This window comes from Petromyzon marinus, chromosome 3, assembly GCF_048934315.1.
Source record: "Petromyzon marinus isolate PM22_M1 ecotype Great Lakes invasive population chromosome 3, UKy_Petmar_22M1.pri1.0, whole genome shotgun sequence".
Classification (NCBI taxonomy): domain Eukaryota; kingdom Metazoa; phylum Chordata; class Hyperoartia; order Petromyzontiformes; family Petromyzontidae; genus Petromyzon; species Petromyzon marinus.
In genome coordinates, this window is record NC_133669.1 from 24,948,708 (window position 1) to 24,974,238 (window position 25,531).

General features: G+C 47.8%; 2 protein-coding genes across 3 annotated transcripts; one reads left to right on the forward strand and one right to left on the reverse strand.

The window, feature by feature from the left end:
* Positions 1-384: 384 nt before the first annotated feature.
* LOC116957819 (high mobility group protein B2-like) lies at positions 385-6,736 on the reverse strand. The gene is made up of 5 exons (XM_032980218.2): positions 6,116-6,736; positions 3,789-3,947; positions 3,340-3,497; positions 2,591-2,765; positions 385-930 (listed from the first exon to the last, which is right to left on the reverse strand). The coding sequence occupies exons 2-5, from the start codon at positions 3,936-3,938 to the stop codon at positions 733-735; spliced, it is 681 nt and encodes a 226-aa protein (XP_032836109.1). The 5' UTR covers positions 3,939-3,947; positions 6,116-6,736; the 3' UTR covers positions 385-732.
* A 5,594-nt stretch (positions 6,737-12,330) lies between these two features.
* Positions 12,331-24,408, forward strand: LOC116957833 (uncharacterized). Of its 2 annotated transcripts, none has more exons than XM_032980241.2 (7): positions 12,331-12,593; positions 14,182-18,531; positions 19,212-19,295; positions 19,879-20,022; positions 20,691-20,914; positions 21,324-21,421; positions 22,065-24,408. In XM_032980241.2, the coding sequence occupies exons 2-7, from the start codon at positions 14,182-14,184 to the stop codon at positions 22,259-22,261; spliced, it is 5,097 nt and encodes a 1,698-aa protein (XP_032836132.2). In that variant the 5' UTR covers positions 12,331-12,593; the 3' UTR covers positions 22,262-24,408. The 2 variants fall into 2 exon arrangements, with proteins under 2 accessions (XP_032836132.2, XP_032836140.2); XM_032980249.2 differs by having other exon boundaries at positions 19,215-19,295.
* The last annotated feature ends 1,123 nt before the right edge of the window (positions 24,409-25,531 follow it).

The window sequence follows — 25,531 nt, forward strand, 5'->3', positions numbered from 1 at the left end:
GCTGTTACTTTAGAACATAAAATTCCCTCTGGCAGTCCGTTTGCCTCATCGCTTGAAATTAACCTTCATTGTACATGTGCCCAACTGCGTAGCATCGGGGTAATAACAATGCATAGATTGAAATAACCACGTGCACAAAATCAAGCTACTGAGAAAATACGTGATTGGTCAATGAATCGAAACGCCAAATTATGACAAATCCTAACCTGTGCTGGGCACGAATTGTTAAAGGCTTGCACACAAATTGCTTTACCCTTGATTCCACCCCCCCCTTTAAAGTACATCCCCCCTCCTCCTCGTGTTAACCTCAAAGCAGTCTCATGCAAGTTTTATAGCGATATTCATGACAATTCCGAAAGTAATTGCAACAAAAATGACAACGGATAAAATGTACACGTTTTTAATTAATCCAACGTCAAATTGGCATAAAACGGGCTACTTAAACAAAAAAGAGAAAACAACCGTTACAAAATAAACCAGTAGCGCACGGGCACGCGTTGCATGGGGGAGCTGTACATGTGTATATATATAAATTATACATATATACGCACACACACGCACACACAAAACCCTGCTGTTCCTTAACAGGTTAACATTAAAAATGACTGCCCAAGAAAACACGTTACTAACAGCAACCGTTATGCAGTTGCTTCTTGGCAATCGGCCGCCTAGAGGCTTCGCCTCCCCATTGCCTCGTCAGACCCAGCTGATCGCCGGCGTCTGACGGCGCAATCACTCGTCGTCCTCGTAGTCGTCGTCATCATCGTCGTCGTCTCCCTCCTCGTCCTCCTCATCATCTTCGTCTTCGTCATCTTCGTGACGGGCGGGCGCTGGGGCTGTCGCGGCCGGCTTTCCTCGCTTGGGAGCAGCTGCTGCTGGTTTGTGTGCACCACTCGCACTTGCTCCTGAGCGCTGGTACGCAGCCACATCCTGCGTTGACAACACACGCCTGCTTAGATGCGCCCCACCAGCAAGTCACCCAGGCACACGTCCCAATATTGAGATTTCACGAACTAACCAGGGCAGCATCTGTATGCCAGGTTGTCATAAGGCTCTATGGAGCTTTGTGCTTGCGAATGTGGGAAAAACAAAGAAATCCACTGCGATACTGCAATTCGACTCAATGCCTTGATGAGCACGATGATGTTTAAATAACTGAGACCCAGACAGCACAGGGGTTATTTTTCCATACATTCAAAGTTATATAATATTTTCATTAGGCACCAACACAAAAGTCCACTCTTGGGAAAAAAAGGCACGGGATCTTTAATATTTTCTAGCAGTAATTCCCAACCATAATTACATCAGTTTAACACGTAGGCTTTCGCAACCAATATCGTTCATAATAAAGGTATTTGGGTTAGATTGGGTTATTTATAAATGTGTCGTAACCCTCCACCACCCGACACGGCCAATCAGCAAAAAAGTGTCACGTTGACAGACGACAATTAGTTCACTACTTTAGCCCACTGTAAATGTTGTGGATTCACTCAACACACCGGTTTGAGTACGATTCGCTGGTAATTACATCCAGCATCGGGCAATTCGCCAGAATGGTAAAGCCCTCACTTGCTCCCAGTCTTAAATAGAGCAGCAGGGTGACGTCATCATTTAACTCATTCAGGTGCAGTGATTTGAGGCGGAGGGGGGGGTATTGTAATTATATAATCGATTGGTAATCAGTCAATGGTTATGATTATTGAGTTGTAGATTAGTAATTAGTTGTAATGAGTTGTGATTATATGCTACGTTAGTAATCCGTTAATTAGTACGTGTTTCCCCTATAAGGAATTGTAATATGTATTATTTAACAATACGCTTCCAAGCTGCACTAAGCCTGTAGCTGTCAGAGCTATTAAAGTTATTTGTATTTCTCTTCATTTCAATGGATTCTCTAATTAGTCTTTGCCAGTAATAATTAGTTTTACACAACACTTCAACGTTATCAAAATCAATTGAGTGTCCTTGTTGACAAGCATGTTCTGCCACTGCCGACAGTTGTGTTTGAGATAATTTAATATTTCTTTGGTGTTCTTTTATTCTTATGCTGATGTTACGTCCCGTCTGTCCAATATAGCATCTGCCACATACAATTAATCCGATATACACCTTCTGTTGATAATTTAGGTAATTCGTCTTTAGTGCAAGATACTAGTTTTTGAATTTTGTGTACTGTGCCAAATCTTACTGTAATGTTTTGCAAAACACGGGCTAATTTGTCAGTTACTCCTGAGGTATTTGGAATTTAAAATTGTTTAATAATCTGATCGCTTTCAGCAGTGTTGCTTTGCCATCGTTATTTGGCATTCAGCGCTGTTAATTTTAGCATTGTAGCCATTCTGTCGTAATGCTTCTTTAACGCGTTTGATCTCCCTCACTAGACTTTCACCATCTGACACTGTTTTAGCCCGATGTATGAGCGTCTTGATAAGAGAGGATATCCGAGCTGGATGATGATGCGAATCTGCATTCAGATAGGCATCAGTATGCAGTTTGCTTTCTGCAAACGCTTGAGGAATTTAAACAGTCAGGCTTCAAAGTCAGCCGGTAACAAGTGTGTTGACTGCTGGAAGAAGTGAAAGCATTGTACCTTCTTGTACTTCTCCTTGAGTATGTTGGCCTTGTGCTCGTACGGAGCTTTGTTTTCATTTGTTTGCCGACCCCACATCTCCCCGAGTCGCTTGGCGATGGTGCCAATCACCATGCCCGGGTTGTCCGCCTTGATCTGCGGCCGGAAGTCGGCACAAAAAATAAAAAAGGCGGACCTGGGGCGGGGGAAGCGGTTACATGTGCATCGTGCGCCATGCATGAGAATCCCCGCAAGACAACGGATCCCCCCCGCTCGCACCTCAGAAAGGAAGCACAGCCAAGGAAGCAATACAGCCAGCAGAGAAGCACAATAGGGCAGCACAGTACCATAATGCAAGCTGGGTGCAAATAAGAAACAAGCCTATGCAGTGGACACTAGTTTTGTGCACAGTATTGGCAGGCATATAATATATACCAGGGGCAGGGAACCCTTTCCAATTGCCATTCCTTACAGAGGGCCAGATCGATATCCACACATTGAAGTGACACCTCAGTCACTTATCACTGCCAGAGCACACCAAAATTATGAAGTATTTCCAGTTAAAACGCACCAAAATTCTAGTATGCATTCGTGCAGCCAAGACGATTGCAGTGACAACTTTAATTTGAGAGCCATTTCGAAGCAGTTAGACCACAGGCCGATTGTAATGAAGTGGCGGGGCCAGACTGCAGGATCCCCACCCCGTATACACGTTCATTTTCACATGTGTGTAATGGTGCATGTTGTGTGTAAAGGGCATGGGAACACACGGGGGCCGCTTGGGGGCATTGGGGTCCTTCTTCTTGCGCTGCGCAGGGCCGCCGCGTCCACCACGCGCTGGGGCATAGTCCTTCATCTCGGTGTCATAGCGAGTCTTGTCCGCACGCGCCAAGTCCTCGAACCGCAGCTTCTCCTTTGGAGACAACCCCTGGAGCAAATATTTCTGATTAGACGACACTGTGGACCATACAAATGGCTAGACATCTCAATAGTAATATTTCGGATATAGTTGTTCACCCCACAGGCTAAGAGGTGTTGTGACGATTCTGGGATGCAATTTGCAAGATTCGTCTCGTTTGTCCAGTCTTATCCTTTTACTCTTAGCTCCATTAGCCTACATGCAATATCCTGTTAAAAAATAACGATCTTTTAACAAGCCTCAGGGAATCTTAATTTATATTTTTCGGCTTGCAGTGTTTGTAGAGAAGTGGGATATTACCTTCCAGCGCTCGCTGCACTTGCGGGAAAAGTCGGTGAAAGCCACAGAGTCGTTGGGGTGCTTCTTCTTGTGCTCCTCGCGACACGTCTGCACAAAGTATGCGTAGGACGACATGCGCCCGCGCGGCTTGCTGGGGTCGCCGCGTCCCATGGCGCTAATCTGCACACCCAGCACGAGTGGTCATGAGCAAAATTGCCACAAACTCCTTCGCATTCAATAATACCACGTAACTGAATCAAGTGTCGTGTACACAGATCAATGTAAAAGTAGGTTTCATCTCCTTTTACTATTAGTAGGATCTTGGGTAAAATTTGTCCTTATAAACTGGTTCTCCCAAGGACCAGATTTAATCTCCCTGTACATGTTAAATCAAGTTTCAGTGATCTCATGACCAGGTCTCATGTGGCTCAATGGGATTTGCTTAATTGTGTCCATGAATCAAATACTAGGTGTCACTATGGATCAGTTCTGTATTCATATGAACCAAGTCTCTCCATAGATGCAGTCTCATTTTCTCGAAGTGCCAGGTCTCCCTAAACAGGTAAATTCGATGCCGACCCTGATGCATGTACAGGGTGGTGGGCCATAAGTAACTACCCGATTAGTTTGGCCTATAACGTTCGAAAAATGAAAAACAAACTAAAGGCTAGAAAATTATTGAATTCATGGAGATTCGATATAATTATTTTTACCGAACCCCAGAACCTGCAATTCTTGCACCAGCTGAATCTTAAATGGAAAAAGATGCAAGTTCTGTACCAATATTCGTTGTTCCCAATTCCCGAAACCGGGAAATTAACGCCCAAATATGGTGGAGTCGGTTGACTTTTAAAATATCTGCGATAGTCTGTGTTGAAATAATTGAACAATTGTTCCGGAAAGAAATGTTAACTATTCTTGCACGCTGCTCAGGTGTATACAAGTTTTTCATTAACTCCCAGGCTTCTAAAACCAAAATAACGCTATTTAAAATCAGGCAGTTACTTATGGCCCAGCCTGTATATTGGAGTTTGTTCTCCACGTGGTCGCGTGGATTTTTCTCCGGGTCCTCAGGTTATTCCCTCCACATTTAGAAACATGCGTTTAGAATATTTGGCTGTTAGAAATTTCCACACAAGCCACTTACTCATTTGTGGACAGGTATTTCTAGTATTTAATTTCCTCCTAAGTGACTTTACCGAAAGAACCAGAGAGTCTGGACAGGTCGTTAATAGAAAAAGATATACTGTATAGTTCAGTGGGGCTTACCTGGTCAAATAAAAATTACAGGTTTAAGGTGCCTTAATGGATGAGCTACCCGATAAGGTGTCATTTTCCCTTTGTGCCAGGTCTCCCTGGTTTAATGTTGTGTGTACTGTACCATGTTCCCATAAAGACCATTTCTCCTTTAACCTGTGTACCGGGTCTTCATTAAATACCTGAACTCGTGTTCCCCGTTTTAACAAGCCTCATTTTCCTTGCGAACCCAGGTCTCCCCCCTAACAGGCCTGGTATAATTACCCTTTCCATTTAAATATTTCCCCCCCGATGTATCAAAATTTATTTTAACATAAACCAGGTCTTAAAAACAAACATGTCCCGGGTCTGATGTGCCGCCAACAAAACCTGGGTGTCTCCTTGGACCCAACGAGATAAAGAGACCGCCCGCGGTGAAGGAGGAAAGAGAGAAAAACTTTACAAGGAAACCCAACAACAAAAAAACTATTGTGAAACTGCGTTAAACCGGGTTGGGCCGGCTGCTCAGCACAAACAGCAATAACAAGTAAATAATGAATTTAACGGAGAGGCGGTGGTGGGGGAGGGAAGGAATAAGAAATAATAAATGAAGGCAGCGCGCGCGGGCGGGATGATGATGATGTAAATAATTAAATAAGACAGGCAACGGCGGCCCGGGCAGAAGGGCGGCCATGTCACTGCGAACAAAGGAGCCCTCTCCGTAGGAAGCGCTTCCCTCTTCCCGCGAGCGGCCAGTGGCGGCCACGGAGTTTAAAAGCAAATTCACTCGCGACGGATTAAAAATCTCCACATTTTTTTTCCTCCCCCCCCGCCGCCCGCTCGGGTTTGAGGGGAAGAACAAGCGGCGGGGCAAAGCGAAAAAAAATAAAATCATGGCCACGATTCCTTATCCGCAACAACGGCGGAGCCACGATCGGAGGGCCCAAAAACGACGACGAATTTCCATTTGTAAAGACACGCTCTTCCCAATCGCTAACCGAGCGCGAGTTAAGAGTTAAAGGCGAGAAAAAAATCCGCGTTGTAATTGGATTCGATATCGGCTTCGATAAAAAAATAAGAAAATAAAATGTTTAACGTTGGTCCCCACTCACCGTGAGTTGGCTGTAAGGCGCTGCGTGTAGCTCCGATGGGGCATGAACAGGCGGTGCCACCCGCTTATATTGCCTACAGCGGATAGGCGCCGCTCGCCCCTCCGAGCCACCCGATTGGATGGACTGCCATCGACGGCAGTAGCCGAGGCGACCCCATTGGTTGGTGCGTAGGCGGTGACGTAAACGTAACCAATCAAGATCCGAATGAGGCGGGGCGTCGCTTATCCGCGGTGGGAAATATATCGGTGGGGCGGCACTACGGCCGACCGCCGTACGATTTAAATGAAACCGATTGCGCACGCGCGGGATTTATTAACATAATTTATGCTCGCGAGGTAAACTAATCTGTATTTATTTTCTTTTAAAAAGCGTAGGCATTATTTTTCTTTCATAAACAGGTTTATTAACAAAAGATACATCCACGATTACATTATACACAAAAAACGTGTATGTAACGTGAGACGACGTAGCGTAGAAAATCACAATACTATAAATACCAAAGGACACCTTTTAAATGTAAATCGCATTCTATGGTTCTTTCGGTCACGCAGAAAAATAATAAAGATAAAGTGAATAAAAAATAATAAAAATATCACAACGTTTAAATCGCAACACAAGCAGTCATGAGGAACTGGGAGGTTATCCTCTGAGGGCAAGCTGTTTATAAAGGTTTAGAGATGGGCGGGGCAGATTATGTTAATGTGGGAGAGGTCTCCACCAATCAACGGGAATCGCGCCAAGAAATGCAATTGCACAACAAACATTCCCACAATGCACTGTGTCAGCAATGTTGTAATTGAAATACCTTTATTTAGTAATGTCTTCGTGTGAAAATCTGACTTTTTTTTAATCCACGGAACACCGAACCGTATATTTACCCCGCGTGAAGAGAACAAACATTTTCGCTGTCGTGTTCTCGATGGTCCTCAATTAAAAAAAAATTAAATATTCCATTGGCGCAAGAACAAGCAACTCGCTTAGATTACCTACAACGGATAGGCGCTAAGACTCGATCCGAGCATCGCGATTGTTTGAAATGAAGCACTGCACGGTGGGGCATTGGCTGGCGCGCAGGCGATAAGGCGCCTCCCCACCAATCAGACGCCGAGTAAGGCGGGGCCTCGCTTATCCTAGGTGGGGAATCTAACTGCCCAACGATATTAAATGCACGCGAGATCTATTAACATAATCTATGCAGCCGAGGGAAAACGAATCTGTTTATAATCATTGAAAAAAAAGTAGCCACTCTTGTACTTTAGTAAATAAATGTTGCGTGTATTCACGTTTAGTTAATCTAAACCTTTTTTTATGAATCTACTTATATAAAACATATTTAACGTGTGATTGCATACGACACGCGATGAAAGTGTCCCTATAGCGTAGAGGTAATGAATGTTTGAACGGCACATTCACTGTTGTCCTCAATGATTGGCGCGTAGGCGATGACGCGCCTGCAACCAATCCTAATTAACATAATATATGGCGCCGTGGTAAACTAATGTTTTTATTTTAAAAAAACGGTACCCATTATGCTTTAGTTGAAAACAAACACCGTCATTGCCATATACGCACGTTTTTTTTCCTATATAAAGAGAAAACATTTAGTTCGCTGCGAGCACAATAGACGTACAAAGTATACCCATGGCGTAGACGTACCACTAACGACCATGCTATAAATATGGACCGAGACACCCTGGTTGCCGTGGTTAGCATCCTGAAGACTCGCCATCTAGGCCCCACCCGTGGGCCTAGGGGAAAGTCCCCGGACCTCGCACAGCTTTGCCGCAGTGAGTGCAGGCGCTGGAACAGCGTCTCGAGCCCCGCTCGCCTCCCGGGCCCCAACGGGCAGAGAAGCCCCCCCATAGGCTGAGCCCCCCGCGGCATGCGAGCGGGGCCTCCCGGTCTCAGTGCAGAGATATGGCGGGTAGCGGCCTGGCCGCCAACCCAACGGGGCTCACTCTCGAGATGCTAGCCATTACATTTTTACTTATTTCTAGTTTACTTTTTTTTACTTAATACTTATTTCTAGTTTACTTTTTTTTTACTTAAACAAAAACTACAGGTCACAGAGAAAAAACTCATGTAGCAAGTTTACCTACACTTATAAAATCAACTTTAAAAAAATCACGCCTCATTTGAACGATACACTATTTGCTCTACTGTAAATAATAACACTTGTGTAACAAAAAATTACTTATAAACTCAACTTAGAAAATCCCGGGACTCAACGGGTTGGAGCCTGGTTAGTGTTTGGATGTGAGACTGGCAAATCGCCCGATGATGTTGGATGTAATTACCAGCGAAACGTCGTACTCAGATGACAAATCCCTTACTGATTGGCCGTGTCGGGTGGTGGAGGGTTTCGACACAATTATACTTACACGATCAAACCCAAACAACCTTTATTATGAACTAGCTTCTTTGCCCGTCCTAGGACGGAAGCTGTAATATTCACAAAATAAATTGAGCAGAGTATAATTGTATCTTGTGTAAATTTAATGGCAGTGAATCCTTGCATAAAAGTAAGTCATCAAACACTTAACTGCATTTCACTATAGCACTGTATTAATGGCAGTGATTCCTGCAACAAAAAAAGTCACTAGCACTGTATATAATTGACCTTCAATTTGTTCATATTCACTGTTGAAATAATTTTAATTCGATACAATATCTGGAAATTCACCGATAAATCTCTATTTTACCATAATGCAGAAGCATAAATTAGACTAACCTTTTGTCTCAAGTGCTGAAGAAATAAAGACACCAAATCCACTTTGTTGCTGCGTAGAATTATTTATTAGATTCACTTTCAATAAATAAACGTCTAACTTAAAGCGAATATGCGACAAATTTATTTCTGCTCGATCTTCTTCTGCGCGAGTGTAAAAATCTATCCGCTCATTAATATAAAGGGCCGTCCATAAATGACGTCACGCACCCGGGGGGGGGGGATCAGACATTTGTGACGATGTGTGACGAGGGGGGGGGGGTTGAGAAATGTGACGTCACATCAAAATGCGCAACTTTAAATATAGACAACACGTTCTACTTAATTAAATATACTTTTTGATGTTTTCTACTACAACATCAGAGTGCAGCGCCACATTAAATACGCACTTCAATGACAATAGTTTAAAGCGATTTGAAGCATGTTTTATTTTTTGAGGGGGGCAGAGCTTTGTGACGTCATATTTGAGGGGGGGGGGGTCTGACTTTTTGTGACGCCGTGTGACGAGGGGGGGATCAAAAATCGTCCAAAATCGCGTGACGTCATTTATGGACGGCCCCTAATGAAGGGGGGGGGGGCATGTGGAGTGACGTCACGCACAAACAGACATTCTTGGCTCATTATAGTAGTAGTCATAATATTGGTCGCGAAAGCCGAAGTGTTAAATTGGCTGCGAGGTGTCCACGAGATGACAATACAGCATACTCTTTGGTTCTATTCGGTAAAGTCACGTAAAAGTATAAAACAAAAAAATTCACTACGTTTCGGCCACAACACAAGTGGCCTTCACCAGGTGAAAGGACCAGACTGTCTCGAGGACAGCGCTGGAGTGACTTTACCGAATAGAACCAAAGAGTATGGATCCTTGCAGTCACGAAAGCTTCAAATCTAGAATAGGCAATACAGCAATTGATTACTGAATCCATCTGTGCGGAACTTTGAGTGACATCCTTGGTGGGATTTATCCACGTTCTCTGGTGGGTTTTTTTCCCACGAGAAGCCAAAATCTCACGAATGGGACTGGCCAAACGTCCCAATGTTGCAGGAACCTCATGGAAAAGAGTCTTGAAACTCAGGATTTTACTGGGTACTATTATTCTTATAATAATGTATTATGTACATCGATAGAGTTTCATCATGTGGACTTTAATATTCACGTTACGAGCCACAGCGAGAGATACAGTGTGGCGTGATAATAAACTAAGCCACTTTTTATGAAGTGTGTTTTCTCTCTCTCTGTGTCTCTGTTATCTTTCCCTGTGTCTATGTTGTGTGTCTCTCTCTGTGTGTCTCTGTGTTGTCTCTCTGTGTGTCTTTGTGTCTCTCTCTGTGTGTCTCTGTGTTATCTCTCTGTGTTGTCTCTCTCTGTGTGTCTCTGTGTTATCTTTCTCTGTGTGCCTCTGTGTTATCTCTCTGTGTCTGTGTTATCTCTCTCTCTTTGTGCCTTTGTGTGTGTATCTCTCTGTGTGTCTCTGTGTTATCTCTCTGTGTGTCTATGTGTTGTCTCTCTGTGTCTCTTTATCATCTATCTCTGTGTGTGCCTTTGTGTGTGTATCTCTCTGTGTGTCTCTGTGTTATCTCTCTCTGTGTGTCTATGTGTGTGTGTCTCTCTGTGTATCTCTGTGTTATTTCTCACTGTGTGTGCCTTTGTGTGTGTATCTCTCTGTGTGTCTCTGTGTTATCTCTCTGTGTGTCTCTGTGTTATCTCTCTCTATGTGTCTCTGTGTTTTCTCTCTCTGTCTCTTTGTTATCTCTCTGTGTGTGCCTTTGTGTCTGTATCTCTTTGTGTCTCTGTGTTATCTCTCTCTCTGTGTGTCTCTGTGTTATCTCTCTCTGTGTGTGCCTTTGTGTCTGTATCTCTCTGTGTGTCTCTGTGTTATCTCTCTCTGTCTGTGCCTTTGTGTGTGTATCTCTCTGTGTGTCTCTGTGTTATCTCTCTCTGTGTCTATGTGTTATCTCTCTCTGTGTGTCAATTTGTGTCTCTCTCTGTGTGTCTCTGTGTTATCTCTCTCTGTGTCTATGTGTTGTTTCTCTCTGTGTCTCTTTGTTATCTCTCTCTGTGTGTGCCTTTGTGTGTGTATCTCTGTGTGTCTCTGTGTTATCTCTCTCTTTGTGTCTATGTTGTGTCTCTCTCTGTGTGTCTATGTGTTATCTCTCTCTCTGTGTGTCTCTGTGTTATCTCTCTGTGTGTCTCTGTGTTATCTCTCTGTGTGTCTCTGTGTTATCTCTCTCTGTGTCTATGTTGTGTGTCTCTCTCTGTGTGTCTCTGTGTTATCTCTCTGTGTGTGTCTATGTGTGTGTACCTCTCTGTGTGTCTCTGTGTTATCTCTCTCTGTGTGTCTCTGTGTTATCTCTCTGTGTGTCTCTGTGTTATCTCTCTCTGTGTGTGTCTTTGTGTGTGTATCTCTCTGTGTGTCTATGTGTTATCTCTCTGTGTCTGTGTTATCTCTCTGTGTGTGTCTATGTGTGTGTCTCTCTGTGTGTCTCTGTGTTATCTCTCTCTGTGTCTCTTTGTTATCTCTCTCTGTGTCTCTTTGTTATCTCTCTCTGTGTGTCTATGTGTGTGTCTCTCTCTGTGTGTCTCTGTGTTATCTCTCTCTGTGTGTCTCTGTGTTATATCTCTGTGTGTGTCTATGTGTTATCTCTCTCTGTGTGTCTCTGTGTTATATCTCTCTGTGTGTCTCTGTGTTATCTCTCTGTGTGTCTATGTGTGTGTCTCTCTCTGTGTGTCTCTGTGTTATCTCTCTGTGTGTCTCTGTATTATCTCTCTCTGTGTCTCTGTGTGTCTCTGTGTTATCTCTCTCTGCTTATGTGTCTGTCTGTGTGTCTTCGTGTCTGTGTTTTGTCTAGCCGACTGTGTCGTATTGCATTATATTTCTAAGTTTACTAGGCTTGCTTTCTCTTTCGTTCGTGCCTGATGACGATTGCTTGTGTTGCAATCGAAACGTCCTTTTGTATTATTTCATTTATTTTTCTTTCTACGTGACTTTACCGAAAGGACCAAAGAGTAATTCCTGCAGTCACGAATGCTCCAAATCAAGTTTAAAGCCCTGCGTGTTGTACTCTGCTACAATACTCACCGCGCACATTCCACAAACACCCCACCTGACGGGCAAATACCACCCTATGCAGTATTCACCACAAGCAGAAATACTGGCTTGCAAAATGTCAAACTTTAGAGACGCGCCCCATTTATCAAAACAATATACTGTATTATGGTATTCTATAATTGACATATTTCTCATGAAAACCTATCACCCTGACCTTGCTATCTAGAACATTAGTGGTCCATAGATAATATACCGCCAGAATAGTATTACAGTATAAGCAATTTCCACAATGGATGGTACCGAACACCCATTCTCGGTCGAGTGGGTTGGAGCCCGGAGCCGAGGCAGTCGCGCGCTTACCCGGGCTACGAGAAGCAAAGCGAGGCCCCTTTCCCCGTGCGCAAGCGGACTGAGGAATCTAAATCAACATCGCGTGACGTCAGGCGCATCACGTCACCTCGGGCACCTTGGCTCCGGAAGTGACACCTGGGCGCGAATGGCGACGCGAAGTCGGTGGTGGTGTCCGCGCGTCTGAAGCTGCCGCTTGCTGCTGCTGCTGCTGCCGCCGTTGTTGTTGTTGCTGCTGCTGCTGTTGTCGCGTCGGTTGTTGTGGTCGAGTTCGTGGTTGTCGTGATGTGCTGAATTGTACGGCCCGCTTCGTGGAGATTCCCCGACTCGACCTCCCGCCTATCGCGGCAAGGTGAGCAGATGCCCCCGCTTCAGGGGTGTTACGTCGGGCGACGCGGGGTGTCGAGTCCCAGGTGAACGGGGTTCACGCGACGCGGGGTGTGGAGTCCCAGGTGAAGGGGGTTCACGCGATGAGGATTTGGAGTCCCAGGTGAACGGGGTTCACGCGACGCGGGGTGTGGAGTCCCAGGTGAAGGGGGTTCACGCGATGAGGATCTGGAGTCCCAGGTGAAGGGGGTTCACGCGATGAGGATCTGGAGTTCCAGGTGAACGGGGTTCACGCGACGCGGGGTGTGGAGTCCCAGGTGAACGGGGTTCACGCGATGAGGGTCTGGAGTCCCAGGTGAAGGGGGTTCACGCGATGAGGATCTGGAGTCCCAGGTGAAGGGGGTTCACGCGATGAGGATTTGGAGTCCCAGGTGAAGGGGGTTCACGCGATGAGGATTTGGAGTCCCAGGTGAAGGGGGTTCACGCGATGAGGATCTGGAGTCCCATGTGAAGGGGGTTCACGCGATGAGGATCTGGAGTCCCAGGTGAAGGGGGTTCACGCGATGAGGATTTGGAGTCCCAGGTGAAGGGGGTTCACGCGATGAGGATTTGGAGTCCCAGGTGAAGGGGGTTCACGCGATGAGGGTCTTGAGTCCCAGGTGAACGGGGTTCACGCGATGAGGGTCTGGAGTCCCAGGTGAACGGGGTTAACACGATGAGGATTTGGAGTCCCAGGTGAAGGGGGTTCACGCGATGAGGATCTGGAGTCCCAGGTGAAGGGGGTTCACGCGATGAGGATTTGGAGTCCCAGGTGAAGGGGGTTCACGCGATGAGGATTTGGAGTCCCAGGTGAAGGGGGTTCACGCGATGAGGGTCTTGAGTCCCAGGTGAACGGGGTTCACGCGATGAGGGTCTGGAGTCCCAGGTGAACGGGGTTAACACGATGAGGATTTGGAGTCCCAGGTGAAGGGGGTTCACGCGATGAGGGTCTGGAGGTCGGAAGTGAAGAGGGTTCACGATGAGGGCCCGGATGATGATGATGATGATTTTGGGATCCAGATGTCCCGCTGTACAGGTAATAATGCTTCCAATGATGAATGCCTTAAAGGCCCCGTTTTCGTTATAAGGATCTGACGTTTTAAATGCTAATGGTTTTGAGGTCCAGGTGATTCAGGTACTGCTGATTGGTGTGTGGCATCGGGAATCTGGTGATGAAGGTGTCCTGGGTTCAGATGACGAGAGTTTTTAAGTTTCTGGTGATGATACCGGAGTCTTAGTAATGAGGGTCTTAAAGAGTCCAGGTGATGGTAATCCAGGTAATGAGAGTTTTGAGAATCAGGTGATGAGAGTTCAGGTGATGAAGATTTGGTGATAAGGATAAAGTAATATGGGGCTTGAATTGCCTATAGCTGAATCCCTCTTAGCTACAGCTTAATATCGTGTGTTTTGAACCAGTGGAAGATCCAGTTTCATACAAATTTAATACAATTGAAAAAAACAATGGCAATGGACTATATATGAAGCAAGCCAAGGTAGCAAGTATCATGTTTACTGTATGCGTGTGAACTGTTGGTGAATGCGTGCAAGTTTTTTTTGTGTGTGCGTACGAACAGATGGCTGCATTACGACTGAGCGAGGATGATGTCCTGAACTTCCTTGTTTCGCGCGGTGGGGAAGTGCCGAATGCTGATCTGCGCAAGCACTTCCGCGACTTCTTAGAGTCGGGAGATGCGGAGATGAGAGAGCGTTCTCGTCAATGCTTCAAGCAATGCGTGAACGCCGTTGCGACTGTGACCAAGACTAATGGAGCTACGTGCGTGCGCCTGCGCAAGCGCTATGCTGCACTCTTGAAGGGAGGAACGAGCGGCGCTAGCGGGCAGCGGCGGAGCGACCGGAGGAGCAGCCAGGAGCAGATGAATTTGCAGAGGCAAGGGCAGGGAGACAGGATGGGCTCGCGAGAAGGACAAGGAGGCGATCGCTATCTGGAAGACAGGAGGAGTGATGAACATTATTTTATTCCAGGAGAAGAGCAAAGCCACCACCTTAGTGATTCCATGGGAGCGGGGTCGACATCATCATGGGCATCATCGCCTCCCGGGTCATTGATGTCGGCGCAAGTGGGAAGCTACGGTGAGGAGGAGCGACGAGGCTACTACTGCGCCGTAGGGGAAGGGCAAGTGGATGTACCGGAGCCAGAACCCGTCCCATCTGACGTCAAGCCTCTTGACTTCTCAAAGGGGTTTGGGATAGTCCTGGTTGGGTCGAGTCTCGCTGAGGCAGCTCAGCAAGTGGGCGAGTGGCGCATTGGCGATCGAGATGAGCAGGGTGGCGTTTCGAGCCATCCCGTACAAGCGGGCAGCAGCACTGGAGCATCGCAGTTTCTGCGTGGCGACGAATGCAGGGAGAGTGCAGGTTTGGTCTCTGATGAGAGGACAGGAGGATTCGCACCAGATACAGTGTCAGGACTAACTGACGGATGGGAACCTGCGGTGGCTGCATGGGAAGCACAATCCAAGTACTCTAACTCCTCCGATGCGAGGCATATTCATGGTGAGCATTGGCAAGTGATTCCAGGTGCAGTTGGCCAATCAGAAAGCAACACAGATGACAGCCAATCAGAACGGGTTTCACTATCGTCCGACCAATGGGCAATGCCATCACACGCACTTGAACCACAAGGCAGACATGTTCACGTTGATCAGTGGCATGAGATTCATGGAGCAACCGGCCAAATGGAGAGCAGCACTGAGGAAACTAGCCAATGGAGCAGGAACACTGCCATTGAAGGCTGGCATCAAAGAGAAGTTTTGCCATTTGAGTACAGCCATGGAGATTCTGTCACACACCCACATACAGATGGACACAGAGATCAGATGCAATTAGAGCAACCCTACTGGGAAGGTCAGTCTCTTCCTGAACATATTCATAGGGATGGAAATAGAACCCTGGAACGTCCAGATACTGACATGTACATATCACCAGGTGCATATTACAACAGCAGCTATGGCAGGGAAGAGCAGTCGATTTCTGAAAGACATCGCTCTGACTGTTGGTCAACCTCTGGATATTATGGACCGTCAGTTGGTGTTTATGATTCGGGCGTAGAACCCGGAACTCAGTTCCAGAGCCATGAGAGGGAATGGAGTGATAACCATGACCATGTCCGCGAAAGCACCAGGCCCTATGTAGAGGCAGCTGTTGGCAGACTCAGAACTGATGTGCCACGTGGCGGTTGGGAAGCAGCACAAGACCTCTATCTAAATGAACCAAACCCCCAAGGCAGCCAGCTGAGCGAAGAGAACATGTATATGACTTTAGAAACGCGGGAAGGAGGTGGCAGTGTTGGGCAAGGTGCTGAATACCCGCACAGGGCGCATGACCCTCCGCTACACGGTGCTGGGTGGCATCATTTGCAGATGGAGGGCGAGCGGGCTACCATGCCCGATCGGTCACATGAACGCGCAGATGATTATCTGGAATTGGAAAGAACTGATCAGTGGAACAAGCAATACCCGCAACCTGGAAGTGAAATCCCCTCCATTACGTTCACTCGAGATAACGATCCTCAGAGAGGTGTAGCAATGACGAAGGTAAACTTGCCCGCATTTGTTCGTGTTGAGCCATTGCCGCAGTCCACATCACAATCCTCACGGCGATCAGACAGTAGCCAGGAATGGAGGGAGTCCGAGTTGGACGTGCGCCTGAGCACACCGGCAGAGTCGGAAAGGAGGAGGAGCTCGGCCCAGCACTCTCAGCACGACTTGAACCGCAACGACTATGATGAGAAAATGGAAGTCGAAAAAAAGCACACCGTTACTCGCCGCGTGGACATACTTCCCGAGACTCTGGCAGATGCACAAAATTCCAGACGTCCAGATGTGAACGCACCCCAGGGTAAGCTGCTGCCGCCGCCGCCACTCTATGCGATGATGAGTCGTTACCTGAGCTCCTCCGAGCTGCGTTCTCGTGGGGATCCTCGCTTCAACACAAGAGAAAATCAGCCCTTGCCGATCGCGACGTCCAGCCGCAGCCGCTCTTTCCCCTCACTACGTTTTGACATTCCCCCGGATGCCACCGAGGATGATTTGGCGGAAAAGGAGAAGAGGTCAATGAGAGAATCTCAGAACGTGACAGCGGCGGCGGGTGAGCAGCGTCCCTGGTTCCCGCACAGTAGCCAATCTCCGCGCATGCACCAGGACCAGTTCAAGCAACGCGATTGTGATCATCGTCAGGAAGGGTCACTTCACTCTTTCGCAAGTTCAGACAGACGGCAGCCGTCAACAACTGAGGTGGCCGCACGCGGCATCCCGATGTTTATAAAACACGCCTTGACGCAGGGGCGACGACCCCGGCTGCGAGCCAAGGCTCTGATGGAGAAGAGCCACTCTTTGGTCAACCTCCAACATGAAAATCAGTGGGAATCAATGGCCTCATATCAGCAGCCTGCTGACTTCCTCGGTGCTACTGCTGAGTATCCAGAATTGTTCTCAGAGAAGAGCAAATCTTTAAGGGATCTCTATGAATACAGCGATGAGATTGGGCGTGAAGGTCATCCCAGAGACTGGAATGTTGTTCACGCCAACGCACGTGAGCCACTCCGAGAGACTGGGAGGAGAGCTGTTCTAGAAAAGAGCAAATCATTGCGCGAGTTCCAGAGTACTGATCAGCCGTACTCGTTTCAAAATCAATATAGGCCAGATGATCACAGATTCAGCCTTACAGATCAAACTTTAATTAACAGAAGTGAGGACAGAGACAGACTAGTATTAGAAAAGAGCAGATCTTTGAAGGATCTCTATCAGAGTGACCAAGATTTCAAATTTCAGGATAATCATAATTATGCAGGAGATCGAGAATTAAAACCTGCTCGTGATCATCCCTCAGTTCCGCCAGCTCGTTTCGTCTTACCGGAAAAGAGTTTGTCTCTGAGGGACCTCCATCAAAACGACAACCATTTTGAGCATCATCGTGAGGTACGTCGCAATGAAAGAGATTTTCACAACCCTGCAGTACGGACGCAGAGTTTAGGCAGGGATAGCCATGTTTTAATGGAAAGCCAAGCAATGGGAGATATTCAGAGTCACCACCTGGAAAGGCATCAAGATAAGTTTCATAAACGTCCAGATCTGGGCTACACAGACACACGCCCAAAAGTCTGGACCTACCCACCACTGGAAGACTCTGAATCCAGTCTGGCAGGACAAGACATGTTCGTGCCAAATTTGTTACCGGACAGAGAGGAAGTACACCCAGAGTACGTGTCTGCACTCGTCAGCTGTGACGATGGAGCCATCCTGGACAAACTTCATCCTCGTCGCTCTACACAATCAGACGTGGATAACATTCCTCCTCTGTTTGCCGAAACCATGGAGACAGTCCCCACGGAGCCGCGGGCCCCATCACCAGCGCTGTTAACGGCACTGCCGGTAACTTCTGAACAGCTGAGTGGCGGTGACCAGGCTTTAATTGAACGGCAACAAGACCACTACGACTCTGAGGATGACAGTGCTTTGGCGGACAACCTGCGTCGCGTCGCAGCTGAAATCGTCCACTCTCCATTGCGGACTCGGGCGCAGGTCACCCGCGCGGCGTGGAAACAACAACAGCAGCAGCAGTCGGCACCACTGCCGGGGGAGCACTCCTTGGCTCCTTCCTCGTCGTCATCCTCCGCCGCGCCCCGCTCACAGGACAACGATGACGACGACCCCTCCTACGGAAGCGCCGACGAGGATTTCGCCTCTAACGTCCGACGCGTGGCCAAGGGCCTGCTGGCGGCGCAGACAGGGGGAGATGGGCAGAGCCGCCTGAGCCGACAGGGCTCGCGCATGTGGAAGAAGCCCGTGGCGCCGGTCGACTGGAGTCTATGCGTTCCGCAGGAGGTCAGCAGGATCAACGAGATCCTGTCGCACAGCGCCTCCCGCAACAATCTCCGCAAGCAGCAGCAGCAGCTGGTGGTGCCACAGGTACTGTACGCTTGCACAGACATGACATAACCTTGTCATAGGCGTTGGGTGTGTACACAAAACGCACGAGTCCAGTCTTGGCCTGTGCGTATGTTGAACTTCTTATGCACCCCACGTAGCCAACCATGCTAATCGAAGGTGCGGGAGGTGTGTGTGTCCACACATCATTGACATCTGCCCAAACACAAGCATACTTGTGCTGGTTTATGTACAAGTACTGCCATTTGTCAATCCACTGCTGGATGAGGGCCTTCCCACACCGTGCAGGAGGTGGGGGTTGACCATACTTCACGCTGGTCAATGTGAATTGATGAAGGTCGGAAGCATAGTACATTACAACATTTTATTTGGCGACACTACCCTCTACAGCGCAAGACAAAAGCCCCGCGTGTTATGCGTATACAAATTATACACAACCGTTCGTGCGCACATTGAACCAAATATGGCTGATGGACATCGATGTGGAGGTTTGTCGCATTCTTGTTCATGCAGACATCGGGACATCTTCACCCACAGTATCGGACAACAAGGAACCTTCGCCAGGAAGTGAAATGGACCGCTCAACAGCAGTTGTGCTCTCGGTGCTGTTGTCGCGCGGTACTGGACATCTGTGAAAAAGAGCTTCGTAGCTCACCGGATTCCTCCAGGATGACTAAAGATTTTATTTCTGTCGTGTGCAGCAGCAGGACAAGGTGAAGAAGGTGGCGCCGGTTCACCTGGACACGGCGCCGGCGGTGATCGAGCCCGGGGGACCGGCGAGAGAGGTGTGTGCCGCTGCCTCGGCCGCACTGACCGGTCATCACGTTGTATGCTGGGGCAGCGTCAAAATCCATCGCGAATTATTTATAGATGGTTCTTGCATGACTCTAGAATTAATATGTTCAAAGTACCAGAATATTTGGCTCCGTGTGTGGGGCGCGGTGTCCGTGTGTGTCAGGTTGTTGTGTTTGGATGCGTGCGTGTGCCTCCAAGGGATGTGTTTGCCTGTGTTATGTGGGTGTGAGAGCCTGAACATGCGCGTGTCTATGCGTGTATACAGACGCATGTGGGGAGCGGTGGCGCAGCGGTAACGCGTTGCGCTACGAACCCTGCGACCCCAGTTCAATTTCCGCTTATGGCTAACACCAGTGACGATTACCTGAACCGGTCCTGGGCCTCCCCAAGTCGACTCAGGCTCAAATGAGTACCTGGTACGATCTGTAAACATCGCTACGAGGGAGACAAGGGCGGCCGGGCGTGGTTCTGTCACCCACCTCGTGTGCCATGCCGGCCATCGTAGGTGCTCGCTAACAGCACTTTCCCCAAAAGTCTGTTAAGGCTATACGGGGGATCTTTGTCTCTTGCCAGACACGTGTGCGGGAGCGTTCTAGAGACCGCCTACAACCAGAGACCTTGAGCAGAGTCCAACGTGTCTGGATGCTTTCTGCTGTCCGGGGCGACTTCCGCTCCCTCTTCCGGATTATGCATACCAACCCTCACCTGCTGCTCACGGTATGTTGTTGTTCACACGCACATACACAGACAACGATCCCCCTTATACCCTCGTAACGTGTTGTTGGGGCAAGTGCCATTCCCAAGCACCTATGTTGGCCAGAACCTACACTCGAGGGGGTGTGTGACTAGCACCATACCCGGCCACCTTTGTCTCCCCAGCGCTGATGTTTACTCATCACACCAGGTACTAATTTTATATGCTGGTGCTCACATGCACATACATACACAAACGGCGTGTATGTAGCCATACAGACTTTCGAGGAAAGTTCTGTTAAAGGTGGTGGAGGTGTGACCAGCACCCTGCCCAGCCGCTTTTCGTCTCCCTGGTGTTCATGTCGACACACCGTGCTATGCACGTGTTTAAGGCTGAGTCAACCCAGCTGAAGCTCAAAACTGGTTCCGATGATCTGCACGACTTTTTACCAAGAAGCGAACTCTGGCCTCTGCGTAATCGCCGCGCCCCCGTTTTATAAACTGACGGTGCATAATTTAACATTTTAGCGTCTTTAGTCAGTCACAAAAGCCAAACACGTGCGCCATCGAAAAAAATTATTTCTCCCACGCACAATTCGACGTGCAAGAATAGATGTTAGTTTTATCTCCCTCGCTGACAAATCCCCTCACTGGTTTGTGAATGCGTGTGTCCCATCTGCGCGTGTCGACAGAAGGACTTGGTGTCGGGCTTCACGGCCCTGCACTGGGCGGCGAAGCACGGAGACACCAACGCTGTCATCATACTCTACCAGCAAATGAACAAAACGCGTCCACCACACGCGCCGGGTGCCACAGGCCCCGGGGTGGAGGAGCCGCGGTCGCGCGTGGGGCACACGCCCCTGCACGTGGCGGCCATGTGTGGCCACAAGGAGGTCATGAGGCTGCTGGTGAACAGGTGAGGCTGCCACGAGGAGGTGGCTGTGATGAAATGTTGCCTCTTTGAATGTTGTTTTCCCCTTTAGGACCATGGTGTTATTGACGAATGTGTGGAGTGGTTGTTGTGTTCCGTGTGCGCTGCTGTCGACGCAGCGGCGTCATCACCATCAGTTAAGCCACATGAAGGTGTGGAGAGGCTGACATTCGTAGGGCAGGCTTGCGAGGGTAAGATGAAGATGCGGAGTGGGTAATGTTGATGGAAGAGGTGAATTGTGAATGATGTTCTTTTTGCTTGATGATTAAGCACGTGATTAATCGATTCATTCAAATAGATTATGCCCAAGATACCTAATTAAGAGATGTGGCGATGAGAGTTGGATGATGTATGGTGAGATAAGTGACGAGGTGACAGTAGGATTCTGTGCCAGATTTGGGGCGTTTGTGGGAGCACGAGATGCTGCCGGCCGGCGACCAGGACAGTACCTCCCAGCGTCCTCCTCGTCAGCTGACATCATTACCTTGCTGGGTACGCATCCCCATCACCTGTACCATTGCTACCACCACCACCACCACCACATTTCCTTAATATCATATATTTAGAATGGCCATGAAGAACATCTGTCTGGCATCGTAGGTCATGCTAAAAAACATAACAATGCCTGACAATGACGGCCCACGTAATGTGAGCCGACTTAGGGAGAGTCGACCCAGTGGGCAAACTAGTTGAGGTGCAGGCTTTACCTTGATGGTCGGCCTCGTCTACCGTCAAGGCTTGATCCTCCTTGATAAAAAAGTTTAAAAAAATCCTATTCGAGCTGTCAGCTACACTCGACTAGTCTAAAAAGTTCCATAATCCTTTCTGGGTATATATATAGCTTGTGTGGAGCACCGAGCAACTCGATTGTTTGGCATGTACGACGCCGATAACAGAAGCCGATGGCGACTACTGCACTGTGACAAAGAGCAGTCCTCGGCTTGGCTGAGTGAAGGGCCAGGGTTGGTTTCGTTTGAACCTCGCGCGACCTCAACGACGCAACAAGAACAGCAAGCTTGTCCAATGATGCCCAGCTCCAGCGTGTAGTGAACATGTCGCTGCTGTCGGTCTATTTTGTGCCTGTGCTGCATGTGATGCGATCCTGCGTGCCACTGTTGTGGAATCCGCCGTACAGACTACCGCCCGGGCCTTGCTCGCCCCGTTGCCGCACCATCGCCAACCCCTCTTCGCGCGGCAAAGAAAACCGGGGTCGGCCTGGCCTCCTCGCAGTCTATGAGCCGCAAGAGCGTCATGTCCGTCATGTTTGGACACGGCTCTGAAGACGGCCACTCCGTGAAACCGGGGCGGCCAAAATCATCCTATCTGTCGTGAGCACACTAATGTGCGTGTGCATGCGTGTCCAGGAAACCCTCGGGCTGCATTAAAAAAAAACAACCACGTTTCCTTTAATGGTTCATGCAGAATGTGATTAGATGCTTCATTCTTTATTAATTTATGGTTGGGTAATGTACTGTAAATATAACCACCGAGCCCTGGGGTCATGGAGGTGATTTGACCATACTTCCAACACGCTGGTCAGTGTGGGGTTGCTGATGGCTGGGAGCAGGGATGCGGGAGTATAGTGTTACAGTACAGGACAACAGTGGAATTTTCCGCAACTGCCTTCCGGTGCTCCACAGCCTATGACCTCTATTATGCTTGATGGTCGCCTATCCAAGCACTATCCAGGCTTAATATTGCTTAGCTTGTGAGATCTGACGAGGGTGGGTGTGTTCTGCGTAATTTTGTCAAATACTGTCCTGGTTTTTTTGTTGTATTGCTCCCAGGTATGTAGAACGTCATTTATATGCCTCTGAACCTGGGCCCTTCTGGCTTGATATTGAATGCGGTTTATAATGGCAGAGCAATGCAGACAACTGACATGTACAGTTGCAGTAATGGACTTTGTGATGCCTTTCCGTAAAGTGCGTGTGCCACCTGGGGCAGTTTTGGCGATGCAGACTGCACTTGAATGATTATCGCGAGCGTTATGCCAATGGTACTGAAAATAAGTAGCTGATGAAGTCGTCAGCACGCCCGTCGTAAAGCTAGTTGCACTGGATCAGTGATGCGATCCCTTGTCTGCCCATTAGTACGGCAAGGAATTACCACAGCGTGGCTTCTGTAAAGCAATAAGACACTGAAGTCATTGAGCGTGTGGGCAATTGTGTGCCAGTGTAGTAGCAGTGTTCCAATGTTAGAAAATTAGTCTCAAAATGACAACTGGTTATTGGATGCCTAGCAATATTCATTTTGAAAATAAGAGTCGTGTGTACATGAGTTTTGTTTGTGTTACAAATTAAATTGAAAAGAAAACCTTATTTGTGACAAGACATATGTTACTGCTCAGATGTTTTTTTTATTTGATTTTACAAAGAATTTAACTTTCCTGTGAACTTGGTAAATAACTTGTTTTGCTCCACTAATTTCGAGGTGGGTTTGTAAATCAAATAGCAGGCATCGTGCTGCAGTGCCCAGGCCGGGGTATGTGTGGAAGTGGAACTTCTTTCGCACCGGTACGTAGCCAATCGTGCTAATTGGAGGCGGTGCAGTCGCATGTACCGGGTCATTGCTCGTTAAGCGCTCATCATTTACCGAGCGTGATGTGGAATGCCCTCTTCCACTGTGAAGTAGGCCAGTGGGAAAAAAAGATGCTGTTATTACCACTATTATTACCACTGCATGATGGGTGCACTTGGTTTTAGGGACTGCGGTAACTTAACATTGGCTTGGTTCTGCTTGGTGTACTGTACTGGGGTCATGGTCGTCTTGCAAATATCCTGTCAATAAAGCTTTCACTCTGTGCCTTGGTAAGACATGTCAGACAATATAAGTACACCTCGATGATACGGCATCAAACTGCCACGGTACCACTGCACGTTGTAAATGCTGTAGATGTTTAAAATAAGATTCGTGTTGAAAGTAGAATGTAAAGATGCTGTAGAATGTAAAGATGCTGTAAGTACAGTGGTGGAAATATGAGGATATACGTCGTTACGCCATGTCGGCACTTGTCACAAGACCAAACTTTTGTGTACCGACACTTTTCAGAATGGTTCCTTTTCCTATGCCACGTTGATTCCATAGAGAGGAAACAGCAGTGACCATGGGCTGCAGGACGAATAGGTTTCATACGGGCACATGTACATTGTGACAACTGTGTAAGTGCCCACATTTGGGAATGAGATGCATCTTGATGGGCCTGGGAGAAGAATGCTCGTCTTGATTGGATAGTTGTGAGTTTACACAGTGGGAGGAAAGTGGTAAGTTGATGGAAGAACGTGTCAGACAGTGGCACCCGCTATTGTGCCGAGATGGATGGTGGGGAATTGCGAAACAATGTGTGCAGTGAAGTGACGAGAAATATGTATTTATCATGTGCAGTACAATGTTCACTTTCCACAAACTCGCAAATACGAACATGACTTGTGAGCACACGTTCGGTGCCATATACGAATAAATCTAGAGTTATACAGTCACAGGCTTGTTTTATTTTTTAAGTGACTTGTTACTATGCATGGGGAATGCAGTGCTTTATTATACACGGAGATGACTGCCTTAAAACTGCGTGATGATAGATTTGTCTTGGGTTGTCACGCATTGTGACGGTCTGTTTTTAACTTAAATTTGTTGTCGTCTTGAATTACAATTGTAATGTACAACTCTTATCAGTCCGCTGCTGCACGAAGGGCTGATAGGCTTATTTGCGAGTAACGTGACTTATGAAAATGGCAAACGCAATACTTAACAGCATTAAATCATTTGCGTCATTGTGGAGAATGTAAGTACAGAAACAATAAATAGAAAATAAGCCGCCTTCCCATGTTCCTCCAAATAAAATACAAGCGTGTTTTACACATCCCCCCCATCAATCATGATTCCTCCTTGGAGTTCCATTGCGTTTTAACCAATGCTGCTTAGGTTACGCACTTCCAAAAGAACTTGTGCCTGAATGGTTTATGCGGAGGGACGGATGTGAAGGAAGCGCATTTGCGCATTATTTACACAAGTACAGTACAACAAGTAAACAAATAGAAGTGGGAGCAAATATTTACAAATAGGGACTCGGGCACAACCTCTGACATAACTTTCCACCGATATCCGTGGCCGGGAATGGAACTCGGGTGACTGGGTCCATCGTGCGAGTGGGTGCCTTCACCGCGTTTGCGTCACAACGTCCAGAGTACACGGGGCGCCTGTGTGTGTGTGTCTCTGTGTGTGTGTGTCTCTGTGTGTCTCTGCGTGTCTCTGCGTGTGTGTGTCTCTGCGTGTGTGTGTGTCTCTGCGTGTGTCTCACTCGTGTGTGTGTCTCTGCGTGTGTGTGTCTCACTCTTGTGTGTCTCTGTGTGTGTATCACTCGTGTGTGTGTGTGTCTCTGTGTGCACTCTTGTGTGTGTCTCTGCGTGTGTCTCGTGTGTGTGTGTCTCGTGTGTGTGTGTCTCTGCGTGTGTCTCACTCGTGTGTGTGTCTGCGTGTGTGTCTCATTCTTGTGTCTCTGTGTGTGTATCACTCTTGTGTGTGTGTGTCTCTGTGTGTATATCACTCTTGTGTGTGTGTCTCTGTGTGTGTGTCTCTGCGTGTGTCTCACTCTTGTGTGTGTCT